General features: G+C 42.5%; 2 protein-coding genes across 4 annotated transcripts; both read right to left on the reverse strand.

Annotated features, from left to right (window-relative positions):
• Nucleotides 1-971: 971 nt before the first annotated feature.
• On the reverse strand, nt 972-10,832 carry LOC100826935 (AUGMIN subunit 3). Of its 3 annotated transcripts, XM_003561287.4 has the most exons (19): nt 10,397-10,829; nt 9,735-9,771; nt 9,438-9,541; nt 8,352-8,547; nt 7,777-7,843; nt 7,537-7,640; nt 6,770-6,809; nt 4,947-5,001; nt 3,749-3,880; nt 3,341-3,410; nt 2,847-2,904; nt 2,701-2,756; nt 2,459-2,614; nt 2,240-2,351; nt 2,014-2,155; nt 1,729-1,804; nt 1,546-1,641; nt 1,280-1,431; nt 972-1,201 (listed from the first exon to the last, which is right to left on the reverse strand). In XM_003561287.4, the coding sequence occupies exons 1-18, from the start codon at nt 10,573-10,575 to the stop codon at nt 1,303-1,305; spliced, it is 1,809 nt and encodes a 602-aa protein (XP_003561335.1). In that variant the 5' UTR covers nt 10,576-10,829; the 3' UTR covers nt 972-1,201; nt 1,280-1,302. The 3 variants fall into 3 exon arrangements, with proteins under 3 accessions (XP_003561335.1, XP_024317114.1, XP_024317112.1); XM_024461346.1 differs by having other exon boundaries at nt 1,297-1,431; nt 1,546-1,804; nt 10,397-10,832; XM_024461344.1 differs by having other exon boundaries at nt 1,546-1,804; nt 10,397-10,830.
• Nucleotides 10,833-16,220: 5,388 nt separating this feature from the next.
• Nucleotides 16,221-22,004, reverse strand: LOC100827305 (protein WVD2-like 2). The gene is made up of 7 exons (XM_003557413.4): nt 21,772-22,004; nt 19,966-20,398; nt 19,265-19,350; nt 18,928-19,024; nt 18,764-18,835; nt 17,803-17,913; nt 16,221-16,911 (listed from the first exon to the last, which is right to left on the reverse strand). Exons 1-7 carry the CDS (start codon nt 21,858-21,860, stop codon nt 16,639-16,641), a joined length of 1,161 nt encoding a protein of 386 aa, XP_003557461.1. The 5' UTR covers nt 21,861-22,004; the 3' UTR covers nt 16,221-16,638.
• Nucleotides 22,005-23,144: the final 1,140 nt, after the last annotated feature.

A 23,144-nucleotide genomic window follows, 5' to 3' on the forward strand; every position in this document is an offset into this window, starting at 1 on the left:
CATATTCCATATCTTTATATATTTGTGTCATCCTTACAACAGACGGAGTATTTGCACTTTCTCCTTGCTGCTACGTGTCATGTGCGACCGTGGCGGTTTGTTTTTGTTTTCAGAAATTATAAGGAGCTAACGCTCGCTTCCTAGCCTCGTAGAGCGAACGTCTTGCTGATCGTCCGATCGAAAATACATGGCTGTGATCTGCCATGTTTTTGCAGGCAAATTTAGCGGGAAGACAGTGACAACTTGCCCCGCTGAAAGTGACAACTTTAGTTATGTGAGCGTGGTAACTTTAACCCGTCGTGCTATAAGGCTAGAGAGCAAATGTTCCTTCCCTTTCTTTTTTTCCTCGTTCCTGTTATCCTGTCGTGGAAATGGACGGGATGCCATCGTGATCTCTTTGGTCTTGTAACAAACACACCCGGATGTGTTTGCTTCTGAGGTGGGGCTGGTTGGGTCGGCTCCGCACGGGTAGTTTTCTGTTTGGATTATTGAGCAACCTTGAGCGGAGCGGCCGGCGGTAGAAACTTCTGCTGAGAAATCATATACTGGATTATTGGGTCTGGTTCCCCGGATTTGGCGGAATCGCGCGGCCCGCGGCCGCCCCGACCCACCCCATTCCAAATGATTGTTTTGCAGACTAACCATATACTGTGTTTTTCCTATGAGCAATCGAACATCCTGTAGGCTGTAGACTAGAATGATTCTCTTCAGATTCATGTGGAGGATGCAAACACATTTCAAGACCAATTCATCTGTTCTGCTTTTCTACATATATATAATCGCACTAGTATTCCTGTACATGCATTTCCTCCATCCCTTCACGTCTGCAAAAGCCCCTAAAAGGAAAAATTTCCAAATGGTTTGAATTCTTTCATTATCTCCTACTGCGTTGAGTTTTCTTATCAGCATTACAGCAAAAGTGTGTAAAACTCAACCAGTAGGAGAAACTTCATGAAACGAGATCATAAAAAAAAAAATCTATGATGAAGATGGATATATGAATTATGCATTCTCCTGGAAGGATGCTAAACAAAATCAAGCAGCAAGATCAGATGAGATGATTATGTACATCGGTTTTCTTTTTCTTTCCTTTTCTCTGAGCACTGTGATGCGTATATTTGAATGGATGCAATAGGAAAAAAGTTGGAAGCTTAACAATCGTTAATTTTGCAACGCCGAGGATGTAAAGACATGTGAAACCCTGGAAGAAAATCAGATTGAGCTTATTAACAAAAGACCTGGTAACTAGTTTGTGAATCCAAAAAGAGAATGCAGTCACCTTATTGACCACCCTACCCAAGATTACTCCGGGATTGCTCTAACACGGGAACTCAGCTCTCTGACTTGATTCTCAAGTCGCCCTGGGTGGCAGAAGAAGTCAGTGAATACTTGTCTTTCCTGCTGCATATTGCGTGAAGGTTGTTGTAACATCTGCAAAAATTTGTAAATATGAGTGAGGACTGAATCCACAAACAGAATTACATCTAAAAGGCTAGAATTGTTGAGTGCTAGAAATATGAGGAAGGGACAGAAGACGCAAAGCACCTTGGCCTTTTCATCTCGAGCCATCGTTACTTCATTAACAGAAGCAGAGACTTGTTGGTTGACCATTTCTAATTCTTCAAGCGCTTGCGCCAGTGGCTGTGGTAAAACATGGGGAAGTAACTGACAGAAGAACGGAGTACAAAGGGCATAGAGGAAAGGGTAGACAAATGAGAAGATACAAACCCATGGTGTCAATTTTGGTAGCATATGTGTAAGGGGTACATATATAATCTGCTCCAGTGTTTGAATCATCCTAGATCTGCAAAATGAGGAAAAATCATGGATGATTGGACCGAAGGTCTAACATGTAATTCTACCGGTAGGAGTTTGTTGACATGACTTCAATTTTAGCATGACCCTCCTCTTGCTAATGTGCAATAAGGAAGGTTCAGCCACCCAATGCACTGAAGAATGGTAAAATTTATGTAGGGAACAAAGTTGCTGGGCGCAATTGAGAGGACAACTCACTGTTCATCAATGAATCTGCCCCGTTCACGAGGAAGAACATTTTCAAGCTCATGCTGATGGTAGTGGAGCTCGTCTTCCAGCTCTGATATCTGCTCAACCAAAGCATATGCTGAAACATATGTTGGCGTCATTGCTTGAGCACCTACAGAAAATGGAAAGAATATTGAATTTATCCCAACTTATGGTAGATAATACCGTACGATTTAAAAAAAGGAAAACAGCTTACCTGAGTGACTGCTAAGAATATCCCGCACAGCATGGAGAAAAGTATCCCGGTCATCAACAGAACCTTCTTCAATCATGTCAGACGCGGCTTGACCAATTAGATGATATCGGTCCTACGTATTGTGCAGTATATACTCTACTTTGTAAAAATGTACAGATTATGAATAATGACAAGCTAAACGACGTCGTGAACTCAACAGAAAAAATCAGCAAGCAGTACCAGGCGACCATTTATAGCTGATAGGTAGCTCTGCAGCTCCATTTCTATAGCTTTCAGCAACGAATAGACGCTCAAAAATTTTGACTGTCTTTCAAGCTGGTAAGCTATCTTCAGAAACTGATGAGCAGCAATCTGATTAACCAGATGATTGATGAACTGCAAGAAAGAAGAGGCGTCTACATCATCACTTAATTTAATAGGAGGCTGGCTTATACCAAAAGTCCAAAACAGCTGAAAGCTACCGTTTTCTGCTCTCTTATGTAGCATTCCTGGCGATGAACCTTCAAATTATGATCTCCTAGAAGGACATTGTTAGGAATACGAAGTGCCATTCACACGGTAGTGCAATTCATTTTCAAATGCTTATTGAGTCATGCGAACATCACACCTTGCAACATATTTGCTCCCTCAAGTCGAGCAAGGTCCGCACACAAGCTTGTAACAGTCTAGGGAAAAGGACAATAACAAGATAATGTTAAATTTTTACACAATCAGGCAAATAAAATTGAAATATCGTAGATAAGTATAAGATAGATAAACAAGTGACAACGGCATCCGAAATTTGACTGGAGGCAGTAAGAACTATGGACGAAGGACACAAATTCATCAATAAACAATTCTTCCAAGAAACTTTTTGTATAGATTCTTATACAAATCCACGTCAGTTAATTCGGGATGGAGGGAGTACCATTTTCTCTTATATCTCTATTATGTGGCTGGGAGCCTGGGACATCTTATGGACAAAGCATATATTTGATATGAATAGAACATTAACCAAGGCATCAAGCAGTGCAACCTAACAACACTGAAGCACCCATGGCGGAAAATCTTTAGGCAGGTTTATGATATATCAAGAACCAAAAGTCGTGTAATATAATTTACCTCAGATAAGCATTCCTGCACTTGAAGAGAGAGATCCTTAAGCTCTTCGGTAAGTTCAGAGTTTCTCCTCCTGAGGACACAATAATAAAATCCACAATACTACACATGCATAAGTAAACTCTACTCTACTTGTTATCACACTCCATAAAATAGGAAAACATCTGTGGACTCTAAATAAGTGTTCTCTAGATGATTTTGTTCAATCTCTACTTGTTATGCCAAAACTCAAAGCAAGTAAAAACATTAGTGAAAACAGGAACCAAGAAGTTGCTCATTTAGACGTTGCCAATAACGACCACACTCTGTCCTTGTTAGTTATACTCTCATATATTAGTATCATGTTACTTCAATATGGGACCACTTTCAAAATGAAACTGTCCAATTCCAGGTTTCTCATGTCCTACATACCTTAGAGAATGGATGTCTTCATGAATATATGACTGCTGGGATGCCAATTGAGCTCTCAGCTCTGAGAGTATAGCCTCCTCCTTCGCATATTCTACTTGTGCTTCTATGTACTGTCTTTTACTTTTAGCAAATCTGTTAACACATGAATAGCATTAGTAGACAAAAGCTCTTCAGGAAAGTATCTATATCCTCACTTTGATGGTGATTATAAGTCAGCATATGAGAACATGAATGATATAAATCTGAGTTCATGTCATGTGGCTAAGGCTAACTGAAGAAACACATTGGGTAAGTCTATCTCTTTATAAATGTCAAATTTTCCTGATAGTTTTCCAGCAAGGTGTCACATGGATAATTGTTGTGCCAACAAAGGTGAATAACCACATGTACATATGCACATAGGGGAGGTTGGGGATGTAAGTGGGGATTCCAAAACTGATCTCAGAATTGCATCAACTTCTGGGAGGTTGATATGCAGACACAGACAAAAATGTATGCTGAGCCTAGTTTTAGGAACCGGACCGGACCTGCGGTTGAACCGGAGAAAACCGGAACCGGAGGTCTCAGCGGTCTATTAAGCACAGTGGACCGGACGAGGAAGCGAACCGGATTTTTCCCGGTCGGACAGCCGATTTTCGCGTGAACCGATGAAAACCGGGTGCGGTCTGACCGCCCAAAGGGCCTTCGCTTTAATGGGCTTCGAACTATTGACGTGTGGGCCTCGTTATCTAGTGTAAAAATAGGTGTGGTTTCTGGGAATCGATCCCAGCATCTCCCGCATGCGTCACACGGACCTGCGTGCTAGCCAGTCCGTCCAACCGCACGTTGTGATTGTGAAGGAATTCTATTTTATTTGTAGCCGGTTAAACCGGCCAGCGAACCGGAGGCTCCACCGGTTCGATGACCCGTCCGGTTTTCAAAACTAGGATGCTGAGCTCAGGAAATGGTTTAGAAAATTCAGCAATTCCAACTTATCCTAATGGAAGATGAACTAATCTTCAAAAAGAATTGTGTCGACAATTTCTTGCGAAATAAAAAATCATCAAAATTTACAGTTGGGCGGAGAAAAGACAGGTGATGGCAGCCATTTTTTTCTCGTAAACAATTAAGAGAATTCTAAATGTTGAAGATGCAGTAATTTTCACTAGTAGGCCAAAAAGGAAATAAAACAGTGTGATTGCCAGGTCTAAATACATACATTGAATTAATTCGCGTCAGTTCAACAACAAAATGATGAGGCTTTTCGCGGTCTCCTGTACACAAAGGAAGGGAAAGCAGTTATTGTTTCAATTCAACTCTGGCATAAGTCATTGACCCACATCTAAAAGAAAAGTACGTGAATTACTGAGTATGACTTCATGTTGAAGCCCAATCCAAGTATACATATTATTAAGATGTCAATCATAGTGTTCATAACAGCCAATCCAATCATGGACCTAAATGGAGAAGAAACATATCTTCTTCGTTAACAATCCTGCTTGTGTAACCTTTATATAAAAAGCTTTGTTTACACCACTCGTACCCTCTAATGGGAGAAAGAACGAGTAAATCTTTTCTTCTCGAAATTTGGACAAGCTATTGGATCCATTCTCTACCCAACATGATAATGTAGCTCTGATCAGAACTTAAACTCATTTAAGCCAATTGAGTTCTTATGAGAAATTTCATGATACGATCTAAATAATGCACGTTCACAAAACAAATAGGTTACTTAATTATGACATTCATAGCAGAGAACTTAAGGTATCAAATATAATAACATGATCAGTTTACATTAGTTCAGTCATGTGGGCCCCTAAATTGGAACGGAATTAAATTATGACAACATATCCTTCTTCCATAATAGATTATGTGGAGTGGACACATGGAAAATTATTTATATACTTCCTATGACTTGTCTTTGACTTAAATGTTGGAATGTACTAGGTGATTCCCCGCGCGTTACTGCGGAAAGTTCTATATGCACATCTAGATATATTGTTAGGAACAAATGATAATAATATGATTCAATGCAAAAGAAAAAGAAATATTTGGCCTTCGCGGCCATGTAACTGCATCGCAGTTTTCTTCTTCAATATATATGATATGCCCGCCCGGGTATATTCTAGAAAAAAAAGAAAAAAATTTGCAAAAGAAATATGAATATGTAGGACAAAACGATTTATCGTTCATAACACGTATAGGAGTAATTTTGATGTACATGAACATCAAAATATGTGTATTTGCAGATCTTAGAAAGATTGACATACATATCATGAAAAATATGTGTATTTGCTAAAATATTTATATACAACGTGAAGGTGAAAATCTTAGGTTTCAAAATATTAAATTCGAAAGGACCACCAAAATGGATTTGTAATGGCCTACAACACATGATGTGGATGGTGATGTGAACAATTTGCATGCTCATGAGGGGCATGATGTTGACACCTTGCATGTCAAGCTTGCAAACAATTAATGAAAATAGCGGTGATCAACTTTATAGATATCATTATTATAAAAGTAATTTTGATGTACATGAACATCAAAATATGTATATTTGCAGATCTTAGAAAGATTGACATGCATATCATGAAAATATGTGTATTTGGTAAATATTTATATACAACGTGAAGGTGAAAATCATATGTATCAAAATATTAAATTCGAAAGGACCACCAAAATGGATTTGTAATGGTCTACAACACATGATGTGGATGGTGATATGAACAATTTGTATGCTCATGATGTGCATGATGTGGACGATGATGTGGACACCTTGCATGTCAAGCTTGCAAACATTTAATGAAGATAGTGGGGATCAACTTTATAGATATTATAGATTAGAATAACATAAATACAATGCATGATAGGATTCACCCAGAGTTTTTGAAGGTAAGACTAAGATAATGCAAGAAATAAATGTCAAAGCATTTATCGTCTTCTACTTGCACCAGAAAATAAGAGAGCATATGTAAAATGTATGGAGATAGTATACGTAGGAATTCTAATATGATAAGGATCGAGTGACAGAATCCCCACCTCTTGACATGTCTTCATTGCCAACAAGCCGGAGAGCTCCCTGCAATACCCCCATCATATTTTTTTTTGCTCAGCATGTAGGTGGAAAAATTAATGTCCGATGTTCCATTAAATAGTAAATTTAGCCTCTCATGCAAAACCATACCAGTTATTCATTTTACATGGTAGTCAATCATAATTCCAGGTTTTGTTATATGCTGTCCACATAATTATGATGGTGCATGAAAATATTGTAGTATGGTAATATTCCATGTTACTCCGTACAAACTATTCAATCAAGGTAGGGATGACTACTTGAATTTCATAATGACTGGAAAAGCAGAAGGAGCAAATATATGTGAAATTCACTTTAATAGTTTACAACAGGCATCAGAACATGCAAATCTTAGCGACTAAGGCATACAACCAAACCAATTCAAGCTAATGCCATTTACGGCTCTGTACTCCTATGGACCTTGTAAGCATTCCACCAGAGACCAATTTTCTCTGCTGAATGCTGCTGCATTTTCTAAGAATGGAACCACATTTCTGATTTCTGCAGTTTATCAGAAATTTAAATTCATGACTGAGCCCAAGTCATTGAAGTACCTTAAATTTCTAGCACCATGACAATAAGGCCATAGAGAAAAAGAAGTGTTAAATGTATTCTCGTCCAATCTGTTATAGATTGCATACGCATGGCCATATACAGTTTTTAACAATATATGCAAGTTTTGTTAACATAAAGCAGTTAATGTAAGATTAAGAAGATCAGGAAGGAAACATACCTTCTCAAACTTCTTAGTGAACCATTTGTTCAATTCCTTGCTACAAGCCAAGTTACTAATTACATAAGGTTGAAAATCGCAGTATGATAGGTAAATGCCAATATCTGCAATAATGAATAGAATGAAATGTAGTGCTAGCTGAAAGATTGACAATAAAATGAAAAAAGGCATCTGTTGATATGATATTCTGTGTGCTGGTTAAAAATGATGGCATATCCATGTGAAGGGAAGCATGAATACCAGCTTCTGAGTGATAGTAAGATAACTCCTGGGTGCTAGCAGCAAGTTTTCCAAGAACTGCATTTGTCTAAAAGAAAGGAAAAAGGAATAAAAATGAACTGTGGGCAAGCTCATTGTTCTCATATAAATTACTGCAATGAATTCCCACCAAAATATAATATAACATATTAGAAAGAACCAGTCTCTTCTTTACACCTAGTCATGTAATGCCATAGCGATGGGAGGCGAATGGAAGAGAACTAAAACAGATATAGAAATTTGTGTAAGCAAGCAGTCCAGTAACTATGTTCGCTGCCAGCATGTATTAATCTGGATCTTTTTTAGTGAACATAAACACAGTCTCTAATCCTTAAATAACCACAAACGATAGCTATCTACTTGGTTAATTACAAAATATTTCCACGCTCCAATTGATTAGACTAGACAATGAGGTATCACGGTCTGTTCAGATATGGGTAGTATGACAGACTAATGTGAAATGCAGATTCCAGTTATCTAACAAATGTACAACAAGGGACAAGGACTGTACTATGGTTTACTGGTTTCTAGGTTGACAACAGAAAGGAACACTTTACCTCTAAACTTCTCTTAGCAAATTTCTCATCTAATCTTGTAAGTTGTCCATTTGCACTAGTTTTAGCAGATGCTCGGGATTTCTTTCCCTGGGCAATGGTGGTAGCTTGAGCTGTAAGCAAATCAAGTTTCCATTCCAGAGAAGCAAGCTGCTTTTCCAAATCAGAAACTTCAACTCTAAGTGCAAGTTTTGAGTCGCTAGAAGAAAACAAAAAGAAAAATCTTGGTTAATGGAGAGATCAAAACAGAAGTTTTTTAATAATTTTAAGGGTTAATTTTATACTCCCTCCGTCCAGAAATAAGTGACTCGGATTTGTCCGTATGTATCTAGACGTGTTTTAGTGTATACATGCATGCGAATCTAGACAAATTCGAGTCACTTATTTTCGGACGGAGGAAGTATATGCCACTGCAATCTTACCTTTTGAAAAATACCACTGCAAATTCTTCAAAGAATGCCACTAAAATAGAACGATTTTTTTTCAAAAGATGAGAAATGCAATGGCATTTTTCAAATTTGCCAAAATTATGGTGGCATACATTAAATTAGGTGCTAACATGGACCAAACCTTGTGGACTAATCCTACTGTTCCTACTTTTTAGTATGGACTATCATATAACTCACTAGACCATCTGATCCAACTGAGTTACGGTCGGTTCTCAATCAGATTCAATGTAAGAGTCTATGTTACTGAAGTTAGCATCTCAGAGATTTAGGCAATGCTTCCATTGTACTCCCTCCGATCCATATTAATTGTCGAAATATTACATGTATCTAGATGCTTTTTAGGCATAGATACATCCATATTTGGGCAAATTTGAGACAATTAATATGGATCGGAGGGAGTATAACATATGCAAAATCAAATGCACTAAATATAACTACAGTAACATAAAACAAAACGTAATGAGAGAAAACAAGAGCAAGACATCTCCAGATAAGAAGAAAAGGTATATACATGCTGTTTTTGTAAGCGTTGGTGATGGTATGGTGAAGGGGAAATGCAACTCAAAAGAATAGGGGTACATAAAGGCTAAAACTAGCTGATTCAGTTCTTGTGTAACACAAGGATGATGACATGGCATACCGGATGTCCTCCAGACTCTCTTCAGACAGAAATGTGTCTTCCTGGTTCTCTTCAATTTCTGAGAATGCTGAAATAGTGTCGAAAGCGGAATCCAAATCCTCCCCCTAAAAACGGTACTCATGTTAGCTAGGGCCAGGAGCATATATCTCACTGGGGACAGCTAATTATTTCGCAACAGAAAATTAGCATCATATGGACAATTTGTAAAAGAAGTAGTGGTCAATTTATTTTAGTGACGACCAAGATATTCACAGTCCAACTAAGTTTACTGAACACATGGAGCTAAAATCTAAGTACCTCTAAATGCTTCCCTTCTAGTTCAAGCTGTTCGTACCTGCACATTTGATGAAACAAGATAACCAGGTTAAGCCTAAGAAGCAAGAGAACCAACAACAACACATGTAGAAGTAGAACATAAAACACCGGATAATTTGGGATTTAACATCACAATCGGCAACTAATCTTCATGTAAACAAACTCTAGTTATCTTTTTGTTAGCTTAATTATACCCCGTTTCATGGTATAACCCCGTTTGTCTCTCACATTCCCAAAGCATACATGTGCAGACAGTGCAATTGTGTGATCTTATCATCCAACCCCTCCCCTTCTGAATGTTTCACAGATGACCGCCCACAGGGCATGTAACCGCGTGGCAGTCTTTCTATCTTTAATCGATGATACACCTGTCTATTCTAGAAAGAAAAGAAAAAAAAACAGATAACCCTGCACTGCCCATCGCATAAATCCAAACCCCCAAACTTCTCAAGCCAATAAAAATAAAAACCCCACCCCGGTAGTACGCCTCCCACGATTCAGAGTTTCAGACCCATGGCACCCCTCCATCACGTACGAATCACCACCCGGGCTAGTCGAATTTCGCGACCGGGACCCTGCATTCTGGCGCGCACGCTACGATCAGAGAGATTTCGAGAGGGTCGGCGGGGCGGATTGGTCCGTACAGTTCGAGGTCGGAGGCGGAGAGAACGTTGGCGGGGCGGAGGCGGGAGGCGATCCACGCGAACATCCGGCGGGAGTCATCGCCCTGGAGGAACGCCCAGTCGAGGCTCTCCGGGTCGAGCGGGTCGCCGCCGTCGAAGCCCGCGGCGGCCAGGGCGTCGCAGAGCTGCTTCGCGCTCATCGCCGGTGGCGTCGCGTTGATTGATGCGTGCGGGAACGAGAGGGTGTGGGACAAGTGGGCCCGAGCGGGGAGTGAGTCAAGCGAGATATACGGGATACATTTTTATTTGAAAGGAAACGTTTAATTTCTTTCCTGAAAATATTGGTTTCGGAAAAAATAACTTCACAATTTTCGTGTTTAACTCTTTTTTAACATTTTTTTTGGCAGATCTCGTGTTTTAGTGTTAGAGAACAAACGGTTATGAACGAGGCAAGGAGAAAAACAAAAGTACTGTTAAAAAAAAAGGGAAATTGGTCACAGGTCAGGACACCGTAATTTTGTGTCATTTGCCAAACTCACCGGTATCATTACAATTCGTGGTACATTTGTCACAACACACCTGTACCAAAATGAGAAGTTTGATTATTATTTTCCTTTCTGATGATTATTTTTTGTTTGGAATGGCGGTTTTGTACACATGGACATTTACTATATCATTACAAAATTGGTCAGCATTTAGCCTCGAAAGAAAAGTGAAAGAGTATGGATGATTGTTTGCTTTCTTGCGAAGTTGAGTGAACAGATGTCCTCCAATCAAATTCAATATTTCACTTTTGCAGGAAGAGTTTCTTGAAAGGCAAGCTCTATGTGCCAAGCACGAGTGTGGTATCATGGACGGAACTTTAGGGGAAAAGAGATGCTGCTTCTATTATAGGGATAGGGATCCGGTCTCTAGATATAACATGTTTTAACTTTGTACTAAGTCAAAGTTCATAAAGATTAACTAAATTTATAAAAATATATATATATTTAACTTATAACAAAGCTAGAACAAGGTTGTTTATTGGCAGGTTAGAACAACGCAAATTTAAGAAGGGAGGCATTAGAGACATGTATTGATATATATATTTATTAGCACCCGCAAAGGAAGAATACATGCGAGATGTGTGTTGAAACGCTAAACCATCAAGATGATCACCGAAACAACAACATTCATGCCATAAATCTTTTCGAGAACTGATTACATCGTAGACACACGCACCCACCAAATGCACGCGCTCACAACATATACCGAAAGTCGGAGTTTCCAAGAACCAGATTGACAAAATCACTATTGACGGTCGAGACCGGCCTCAAGTTTGTGTAGACTAGCCAGCGCGCAAACCAAACCATACAGCCTTAACAATAGTGGAGGCCACAATCTTTTTTTTCTAGAATGCAACTCAACGGATGCATCACTTATTAAAGAAGAAGACTCATAAGGCTAGTACAATGCCAAGACGGCAAGAACAATGCCAGCGAGTGGCAAAAGAAAAACCCACACCACCGACCCAAGCTAGTTTGGACCTAGAACCCAGTTGCCACCACATCAGAAACCATGCACAACATCAAGCCAAAGGACGAAGACGCCGTGCACTTGACCTCAACATTCGCTTCATGCCTGCCGCCAAGCCTCTCGAAGAAGGAACGCAACCTTAGGACCGCCCCGGACATGACCACCATCATGCCAAGAGAGAAACGACAGGTGGAGCAACAACAGGCCAGCGAAGAAGAAGAAGATTGTCCAAGGTGCGTTGCGGAGGGGTACATAGTGCCCAAAAGCCAAACGCCCCGGCAAGGGGCCAGCACCATCACCTGCAACAACCATGCTCGTTGAAGGGCTCCAAGGCCACATGACAACGCTCCCAAGAGAGAAAAATGCTGTTGTGACGCCGCTGCTGCCGGCCCCCGGTGCCAGAGGAGGAATGAGTCATAGTCAAGCCACAACGATGCCTCCAAGAAAGTCAAGACGCCCGCATGCATCATCATCGTTGGCCCATGACGACGAACTCCGCATCCATCCAGGAACTGTCACGGTCAGGGGCGTCGGCACCGTCCGGCCACCCCGGGCAGCTGTCCGGGCTCCCCTGTTAAACTCTCTTTAGAGCAAAGGAAGCATGGTCATGAAATCAGCAGATTTTTAAGGGCAAAATCTAGCTTAGAAGAAGACCATCTATTTTGCCCAGTCTCTGATGTTCGGCTGGCTCCGGCACTGGTCACGGTGACCATGCCGGCGATCCACTACTGAAGTGAGAAGAATCCACAGAGATGACGACCCCAATTCTTGCTCGCACCAGCCGGATCCGAACCACCACCGGAGAAATCAAGCAACGCGGGAGATACAGCGCCGCCACCCGGGTCACCAGCCGCCCTTCATGACTCCACCGGCCACCACCGGACGGATCCGGGCGAGAAGCCCCAGATCCCGCGCCATGCCTCCGCGCCCGCGCACGTCCCGCTCCAGCCACCACGCCGCCCTGCAGGTTCCACCGGCCACCACCAACGGATCCGGGCGAGAAGTCCCAGATCCCGCGCCCAGCGCCCACTGCCACGCCTCCGCGCCGTCGGAGAAGAGGCCCACACCACCTGAATCGCCCCGTCGGCCGGCGCCGCCGTCGGCCGCGAGAGTTAGCCCCCTGGCCTCCTCCCGCATGAGGAGCGACGTGAGCGACCGGTTCACACGTCGAGGCCACAATCTTGATCTCAGTTTGATCGGATCACGCTGGTCGATTCCTGGAACATCACCATTTTCAGAGCTAGTACGGCACTAATATGAAACGGAGTGAGGAATACTTTTCGACCGACGAGCTATAGCCTATAGGTGCGATCCTACATGCATTCCTACGTGCGACGAGATTGATCTGATGAGTGATCGATCACACGGTACATATGATCCCGTCCGTCCAACAATGAACAACAATGTTACAATCCTAGGTGGAATCGCGACCCCGAATCCCCCGATCGATCGATGATATATGCACGCAGTGCGTTTGGCAAGCGCGCGTAGAGGTACATGTACGTGCTAGTGGCCGGCGGGAGGGTGGCAGATGCCGCCGCCCACGCCGCTCCCGTTGGTGCAGCCGGACGCCTGAGCCGAGGCCGAGCTCTCGCTCATCTCCGTCCAAGAAACCCGCACCACGCCGGCGCCGTGCTTAAGCTTGCGCGTCACCACCGGCCGCGCCGCTGCCACTGATGACCCGCCGGAGAAGACCAGGACGAAAAGGAGAAGAATCACGGCGGCTGCGGCCATGGGTTTCATGCTAGCTAGCTCAACTCTAACTTGATTTGTAGCTCAGGAGTACCTGACGCAACACGCAAGTATATATAATCAGGAGCTACACACTCTCAGCGTAGTGATGCCTGTGCGCACGTGCAGTGTAGTACTGGGGCACGTGTGGAACTGCGTGGATTAGTGGATCGAGAGAGAAAGAGAGACGTCTTGCCTTGGAAGCACTCCTCCTCTGATTGACATTTAATTAACGGAATGATGCTAATTTGTCTCGGATACCATCGATGATCGATCCATGTTGACCGGCTTGGAACTTTAGTTCAAGGCCGCGGCAATTTTTATGGAACGGCGTGAGTACGCCCAATTTCAGTTTGCTCTAAATGCATTTCTTCCACACGGAAGCAACGAAAAAGTGGGTGCACTTTTCGACTTTTCGTTAGCGTCAAAAAAGTAGTACTCCGTACCTAATCACGGCTAGCAGCAAGGATGAGTATTAAGTGTGTATCAGCACACGTAGCTCACATGATACCCCCGCTCCTTGAAATAACATCTTCTAACTTTGTTCCAAGTTAAATTTGTTAAACTTTAACTAACTCAGAATTGTAGATGTTAATAATAATGTGAACATGTGCAATTTCAAATAAGAATACTACGACGATACACATCATGACAAATTTAATGAAACTAATTCAGAATTGTAGATGTTGATAACGAATTCGGTCACACTTTAACAAATTTGACTTAAGACAAACCTATAACATATTATACGAGTATTCGTGAAGGGAGGGAGTAGTAATTATTTTTCCTGACTAGCTATGTTAGGGCTCGTGCAAACCAGGCCATGTCACTAAAAGCATCTTCAGCAGAGCCCCTGCTCATTTTTTAGACCGATGAAAAAAAAAACGTCTTGCTTCTCTGTTTAAATCACGAAAATAGAAAGACCCCTGTATTTCCTCTTGGCCCTCATTCCTGAGGCTTCCAAGGGAGCCCCTGCTCTTGCCACGTCACTTCTCTCTCTCCTGCCACTCCTCCACGATCCCTGGCCGACCTCTGTTGCCGCCGGCTAGCCTGTCGCCTCCTCTTTCAGCCGCTGCATCTCGCCTCCCCTAGCCAACCTCCGTCGTCGCCGGCCAGCCCGCCGCCCCCGGCCTCCCCCAACTCCAGCGCCCGGCCGCCCACATCTCCAGCGCCCCCCCCCCCCCCCCCCTCAACTCTAGCGTCGGGCCGCCCCCAACTCCAACGCCGTCGGCCGCGCCGCGTCCCTGGCTTCGTGCGCTCCCTGCCGTGCCATCCCCCGTCGCCGCACCTGGCGCACAGCTCTGTCGACGGTGCGCCGCCGCCCGACTCCGTGCCGCTCGTGCCCTGGCTGCACCCGCGCCCCTTGGCCCCGACCGCCGGCCTCCGCGCCGCCACGCAAGGCCGCGCCCGCCTTTCCTCGTCGCCCATGCCCGCGCCCGCCGCCCCTGCTCTGCCTTCGCGCAGCCGGCCTGCTCTGCCTTGGTCGTGCCCGCTGTTGTGCCATCGGAGAAGAAAGAAAAAGAAGAATGTTCCACTGACATACGGGTCCCATGTGTCATTGTACAAGGAAAAATAAATAGGGGCTGGAATTTAGGCGGTACCGAAGCTCGATCAGAAATAGGGACTAGAAAATTTTAGGAGAAATCTCCTAAACATGATTTAGGCCTTGTTTTAGGTGCTACCGCTGAAAATGCTAGGTACCGTGCTTTTTTTTCCTGATTTTGGTTGGTCCCACGTTAGTCCTGGCTTCTCGTTGGTTGGGACTTGGGAGCACCGGTAGGTACCAGGCCCTGGTAATTATGCTTTCCCGAAACCATGTATCTTATAATCGCTAGTCCAAGACATAACACTACCCACAGATGAGAAATTGTTAAAGTTATTGCACATTTTCTTCACAGTTTGAACTCTTGGCTAAACTGATTAGAGAATGCTACTCCAAGTTAATTGTACCGGACGTTTCTTAGAAAAGAGAGCGATCGATCCAGGAACCTTTAATGGCGTGTCAAGCCGGAGAGCTACGTGCAGGCGCTGCTTGTCTCAGATGTCAAAACATGGCCTAATTTACTATTTCCACCGCCTGATCGGATGGACTTTGCTGAATCAAGACTTGGAGGACTGGATAACCAACCGATCGTGCTCCCCATCATGGCAAAGGGCCTAACTCTCTGATGCATTAAACTAGCTTTCTGACGGTAGTTGACTCGACCGCGCACTGAACCTGATAGAGAGTAATCCGTTGTTCTATTGATTTGCGGCCTTTGATCTTGCAGGAATTGTACAGGTCACGCTGTTTGAGTTGGAGTAGCACTTCTTGTTTCCACAGGGTCTCATGTCCTCCCTCTCCTAAATACTTGTCGCTGTTTTACAGTGGGTCGGACGTTAGTTTGCCTTTCGCATAGCTTCTCAGTTAGCTCACATGCATACCAGAAAAAATTCAGGAAAGATGAGAGGAGCTGCAGGGTCAATTTTGCACAACATCAGATCTTACCAACCTGATTGTATTAGTTTGGACCTTTTGTCTTCAATGAGAACATCCAATACATGGATTACCATTTCAACATTTTACTTTCCAGAATTCAAACCGCAACTGTTCCGAAAAGATGAAACTCAGGATGTATTTAGCAACAATCCAAACATTCACAATTCCTTGGCTCATAATAAGTTGCTGGTTACATACACCACCATAGGATCTGTGGACAGCGCAATCCGCCATACATCAACACCAACAATGTCATACAGTGCCATCCGCCATAGTACAACATCAACAATGTCATTCCAACAGCTTATCGGCTGCCAGATTAGTCCCTTGCAGAAAGAACAGACTCAGTCACCCCTTACAAAACCCTCATGAAATTTACAACATCGAACATCACATGCTCTCAGTACCAAGGTTCTTACAGGGAGAATGCAAAAATAATCCAGCAACCAACACACATGTTGTCGGGACACAAACACTGTCTTCTGGTGATGAGAGGTATAAATTAGAATGAAAAATGGCATGGCAATGAGAATTGTATTTAGGTCCGTACAGCAACATTCGCAGCACCACCTGGCTGACCCGCATTCTTCATGGTGGACTTGGTCGCTCTGGTTTTCGTAGCTGCTCCAGTCCTTGGAGAGCTCTTTGGAGAACACTGAGCAGCACTGTTACCATTTTTTAAGTTCCCGATGCTGTGACGATGCAACCGACAACATGATGCACTGCTATTTCCTCCCTCTGGCGTAAGAGGGGTATCACTGCAGCTCTTTCTCCGTGTCAATTTTGGTGATTTGGCACGTGTTGGTGGCACCTATAAATAAACAGCAAAGATGAAGACTAACGACCATGTGCTAAAGACTGGCATACTTATCTTGCTTATCACCAGTCGAATTTGCAGGTTGCATGCCAGTGCTTCTTCAGACAACATTACAGCATTAAGATGAAGACATAATAGTGCATTTAGACTAGCTACAATTCGGTAATGCAAGAGACAAGATATAGTGTATTTGACTGTATGTTTAGTAAAACAATCTACATACCAGTTTTAGAACAGGGCAATGAACTGTTATTGAGTACGAACTACGAAAAACTCTTTTGTTTTGTTGATCAAGTCAATCAAATAGGAAACCTCTGAACAGCAATGGGTTTAGAAAAGCAAATTACCGCTGCAACTAAAATTATGCTTAACCACAAAAACTACAATGGTAAATGGATAACATACATTAAGGAGAAAGGATAATCATTTTGTCTCAAGCAGATACATAATGTGTGTAGTGTACCAATACATCAAGAAAATACTTCCTCCGTTCCTTGAAAGAGGGCATATTAGCTTTCATTAAGACAAAGCTTTGACCAAGAATTACTCTATTAATATGTGGCTTGTAAGATATGAAACCGCGAGTATTATAAAATATGTTAGATAACAAATCGTTAACCCTCTCTCCCTCCAAACAAACCATTGTACTAAAAGTGCTAACTGAATCAAAGTGATTACACGGCTTAGAAAATAGGGCAGAATAACTAGTGAAACAAACAGAAGACATCACATAATCTCAGTCACCCATGGTATGTATATGTTCCTATTTAACAGGACACATCTTGCATAGTAGGAAGTTAAAATACTTCAGAAGTTACAACCAAGTTGAAAATAATATATAACACATTTTTAGATATCATGGCAAGATAAAACGAGGGACCTTACCTTCTTAAGTTCAACCTTTGGAGGGGGACCCTCTTGGTAGAAGCTTGGCATGGGTTTTGCTCTAATAACCAGGTTCTTTCTCATTTGTTTTAGCACTGTTTCTTGCTCTTCCTACAGAAGTGGCACAAATGAGAAATAATTCTTTCAACAGATACCAAACCGTTCGAATTTGAACCAATAGAAATATCATATAAACAGGTTCAATGTGCATGAGTTTCTTCATCATATTGGTGGAAAACAAATTAATTAACAGATCTTACAAGCAAAACATGGTTTGTCCCAGCTGTGTTGTAGGAATAGGATCACTAAGAACACGGTAGAAGCCATACTCAGAGCAAAGTCATACTCCCTCCGTCCCATATTAAGTGACTTTCTATTACATGTATCTAGACACCTTTTTAGCATACATACATCCATATATGGGCAAATTTGAGTCAGTTAATATGGGACAGAGGGAGTACAAAACACAGCAAGAGGCACGTCCAGTTACATGACACCTGCCTTAGTCATGTAAGTATACATGGCATTGGAAATTTGGAGGACTTCCAGGGTTAACGTGAAAAAGGAGAGTCTATTTATTTAGCTGCTTGACATATCCATACACTATGTACACTTGGATGCTTGTGAGGAAAAACAATCATCATGTTTGTCCAATAGTTTGTAGTTACCAAGAGTCCAGGAGACTGCAAGCATATCCCAAATCATTATTTTTAACCAAGTAGCCAAATGCAAGCTGTAAAGTTTTGCTATCCCATACATAAAGACAAAACTGTAAGTACAAAATGAATCTTTAGGGAACATACTTTAAAATTGTATCAATTGTATCTTTCCAATATAATAGGAATGTACCCAGCTAACATGATTCAGGATGCCACTGCTCCGATGGCTCCATGAAAAAGGAGAAACAGAAAAATTGCAACCAGGCAACTAAAAGGAATACTATAAACAAAATAAGCCATACCTTTTTCCTTGCATCTGCTTCAAGTTTCTCATCTTCCAAAGCCTTGCGCTTCTCTTCCAATTTTGTGTAAAACTGCACAATTCAGAAAATATTATTACTATTCTCAAGACTTGATAACCAAGTCAAATGGCATGTACATACAGTCGCTGAAATGGCATACATACCTCCCCCCTCTTCTCAGCACGGTTGCCACATATAAAAGTAGGCGGAACAGGAACTGTTGTCTTCTTAGTTTTTCCACCTCTCGCTGAAGTTACAGTTCTGTATGCAGCTCAGGAAAAGCTTAATATAAATGAGGAAACTGCAATCCATGCAATCAGTTATGAATACATCTGAAAAATTTGTTATCTAGGCAATTTTGTGGGGTTAAAATAACAACTGTTAACCAAGATGCAGACATAGCCATGTAAGAGTGTGGATGTAACTGGAAGCAACATTAACATGACAAAAATAAGGCCCACAGAAGAAACTCAACAATGTCTGGTCTGGGTAAAAGGATACGAAGAAGTAATCGAATATGAGTCCTCTTCTTGACTGTGGGAAGTATTGTCAGATTGTTGAGGCTTCCTGGGTGTCAGCGATGGACTCTGCAATCCACAAAACAGTAACTTTGCGTTAACAGAACAGCCTGATTTCATCTCTAGAAAAGCTTACGACAGTTTGTACCACTCAGAACCACAGCCATGTAAGCAGAAAAGACTTTTATGCTGATAAGAAGTCTGATGTGGAGGTTCAGGTTGATGAAACAAAGTCAAGATGCTCTTAAGTGTGAAAAATAAAGATGGCAGCTCTTTCCTAACAGATAGCTGTTGAAGATAGTCCAAAGACACCATTCCAATAAAAAAAGGAAATATCTTGGTACCATTTTGACGAAAGAGCCTATCCGCAAAACTATCTATTAAAAACTTCTCAAGGTAATAAGAGCACGACAAGGAATCAGCAGATTTCTTCAAAGAAACAACAACACACATGAGATTATCTTTACTCCTATAAAGATGTAATTGGTGGCAGTGGTCTACCGCCTTCAAATCATGGAGATGATTGTGGGTATGAATTATCTGATCTGAGGTCACAGAAAATGACAGTACAACATCCTCTTTAAACATATAGCCTTTAAGTCTGTAGCAATGCATGGGTATTGGGCTAGTGTGACAAAGATGCAGATGAAGCATGCATAGTATGATGCAAACAAGAGAAAATACCTTCTTAGCCATGCTTGCCGGTGAGGTGCTACTTCTGTCAGAAAGTTTTTCTCCGTTGCTGGTGGAATGAGACACTGAAGTACAAGATACTTCTCCGGAAACCCTCCTTTTAGTTGCAAGAGAAAATGGCTGAGGAACAGTATGGTTAGACCCCTTCTGCCCAGTTATACCAGGCTTTGTTGGTGAATTGGGAAGAGAAGACTTCTGTTCATCAATAAGCTTCGCCGAATAACGACTTGCGGGCAGGTCTTCCTGTGCACTACTATCCATATGTGAGCCTATAAGAGAAGGGGCCTCTTTCCCTTTCAGAGAATCTTCATCATGGCTGCCACTCATAACTTCTTCGTTATCAGCTTTTCCATTGGATGGACATATAACCACACAATCTGATTCTTCATCTGTGGACATTTCTACAACCTCTTTCCCCGTTGGTCTGCAGCAAATTAAAAACAATAAATACATGTAAGACTGTGCAGCTGGTGCCTGGAAGCCACGTCTAATTTAAATCAGAGAGAATAAAATAACAATCCATAATCATAGAGTTAAAAAATTCAAATGTAGCTCTTCAACTACATTTTTACAATTAACTAGGATAATAACAAGTCAGTCAATCATATGAGTTATCAATGACATGCAAGCAACTATGCCCTGTTGCAAGCAGAAGAATTCCAACTATACTAAAATGCTAATTTGCTAAACAAGAGTTACGGTAAGGGCAATCATAAGCAGGCAGGTTATTATTTTAAACTTCCTACCAGCATAAATCACAAATATTAGTATTACACATGTATTCCTTAAGTCTTAATCAAGAACTTTATCTAAACTAGAAGATATTCGGTGCATTGGGGATCTGTCTCTTCATCCCTCCAACTTCCAACCGTGAACTAGTACACTGTATTATTTGCTTAGCAGCAGGAATTCCTAATGGCAATATATTAATTTACATAGGTGTCACCATAACCAACTCCTAGAATATTAACTATGACAGGTCCGGAACTCCTCAAGAGAGCCACTAGTTTTCTACACACTGCAGAAAACACCAAAATTCACTTTGAATATTCAAGATTGCTAACCATTACCTATAGGAACAAAAGTTCACCTGGCAATAAATACCAACAGTATTTCAAGGCGCCATACAATATTCCAAGGGTGCAATTTAAAATTTCGACAGGACAATACTAACACCATGGCCACTACGGTCACAACAAATAGCATAGAAACAGCATGATCTGCATTTCAAAAGGAATGCCTACAAGGCACAACACGAGGCGTATATCGTTAGCTACCACTAAATTCAATACCACGTAAATAAATTAGAGGTCTTCATGAATTTCTAGCACAATCACAGGCCCACCCATTAGGTATCATTTCACAAAAATTCAAAAATACACACCTAATGATTGCAGTCAAAGCCTCAATCTGCACGAATTATTTTTAAAGATCCGCACGAACGCACCCTTCCAAAACGCGTTGGTTGCACGGAAACCATTTCCACGCTCGTCATTGACGCGAACAAAAATTGCGATTAAAGCCCCGACAAATCCTAGTACCATTATTTGGTAACAAAATAACATGCATTTGACTGGTAAGGATGACATAAAAAAGCCAAAGCTTTCCTTGCACACGCGAAACCCTAGCCACCCCGAGCTAGCAAAAACCAACCAAAAATATTGCAGAAATCACCAAAAAATTCGCCAGAATCGTTCACTAGGCCACCCAAATCCAGCAACCAGTATCAACAGAACACCCACAAAAAATTATCCAACAGCACCACGACCACCAGACAAAAGAGCGAAGCGCCATTACATGCTGCTGTCGACCCCTTTGCCGGGCAGATCCCACCGCCGCCTCGCCGCGGGGTCCCCTCCCCCGCCGTTGGCCTCCGCCGCCGCCATGGAACGGCACCTGGCCGCCCCGCTCCCTCCCTAGCCTGCCACCGACGCCCTCCGTGAGCGACGAGGCCGCCGCGCCCCGCCGCTAGCTTCCCTCCCTCTCCCTCTCCCCAAGTCCCCTCTCTCTCGCTGCCGCTGGTGTGAGCTCGTGCGTTTGGGCGTGGGTCACGACCAGGAGCGGTCGGCTGTTTGTGGGGGCGAGGCGGGGGGCGCTGCAGGTGGGCCCGGCGGTGAGGTTACCGCCCGGGAGGGGTAGAGACAGAAACGGGTAAGCGGCTGGGGATGGTTTGTTTTGGCTAGCCACGTGGCATTTATTGGTTGGCCACCACGAGTTTTTCCAGGTGTTTTTTCTTTGGACTTTTTGGAGCGTAAATAGTGTTTAGTCGATTTTCTCCGTGTGTAAATATAGTGTTTTCGCTGTTGGTAAGCGTTTACTATCATTTCTTTTTGGTTGGGAGGTATAACCCGAATTGATGCCTTACCTTGCGTGCATGATCATGCTAGACTTGTAGACAACACAAGTGAGCAAGTGCTTGGTTGTAATCTCAGTTGTGGCATGTTAGCCCCTTGCTCGGTTTATTTTCTAGCCAACTTTTTATCACATTTGTGATAAAGCAAATTTCCCACCAAAAAAAAAAGAGTGGTGTAGAGGGCAACTTATGCCCTAACACCACGAGCTCCCACTCTTTAACCTCCGTATTTCACTTATGAAAAAAAAACTTTAACCTTTCACTCTGCAAGTTGAAGCTTTTTACCCCACAAACACGGCTTCAGTCTCAAGAATATCAACTATGGGAAATAAAAATAAAAGAACTTGATGCAAACCAACTTTCAACCAAACTCATCGCAAATCTTGACTAAATAACCTTTCAGGTCCTGAATACATTTTTCATAAGAAATACCAAGGAAATAAAATATGTGCTTCTTCGAGGTTGACGATGGCACGGAAGGACATGGGTGATGACCACACCCACATCCGAGCATTCGAAACTCGAACCTCTCCTCAGTAACGCCTAGATCTTGAGCTAAAGATTGTGAGAGGGGAGAGAAGGAGAGAGTTACGAACGGCAAGATTGTGAAGAAATTTTTGGATTTAGATGTTGGGTAGGAGAAAAAAAATGAGGTCGGATCGGGGGGGCATTATTGGGATCTCTACACATTGTTGTTGTCCAAATTCATGTGCCCATCGCCAACAATTTTGCTAACCTTGTGCCGATAAATATATTGGCACGGCTTCAGAAAATGTGTGCAGTCGATTGATCCATAGGTTTATCGTGAGTTCACCGA

Source organism: Brachypodium distachyon, chromosome 1, assembly GCF_000005505.3.
Source record: "Brachypodium distachyon strain Bd21 chromosome 1, Brachypodium_distachyon_v3.0, whole genome shotgun sequence".
NCBI classification, from domain to species: Eukaryota; Viridiplantae; Streptophyta; class Magnoliopsida; order Poales; family Poaceae; genus Brachypodium; species Brachypodium distachyon.

Coding starts and splice junctions, on each gene's coding strand:
- LOC100827305 (XM_003557413.4), bottom strand. CDS start 21,860: ATGGCGGCGGCGGAGGCCAACGGCGGGGGAGGGGACCCCGCGGCGAGG. Junction 19,351..19,965: donor CGGCAAGCATGGCTAAGAAG/GTATTTTCTCTT, acceptor TGTGGATTGCAG/AGTCCATCGCTGACACCCAG. Junction 18,836..18,927: donor GTGCTGAGAAGAGGGGGGAG/GTATGTATGCCA, acceptor TGAATTGTGCAG/TTTTACACAAAATTGGAAGA.
- LOC100826935 (XM_024461346.1), bottom strand. CDS start 10,575: ATGAGCGCGAAGCAGCTCTGCGACGCCCTGGCCGCCGCGGGCTTCGAC. Junction 9,772..10,396: donor TCCGCCTCCGACCTCGAACT/GTACGGACCAAT, acceptor TCAAATGTGCAG/GTACGAACAGCTTGAACTAG. Junction 2,352..2,458: donor CAGCTATAAATGGTCGCCTG/GTACTGCTTGCT, acceptor CACAATACGTAG/GACCGATATCATCTAATTGG.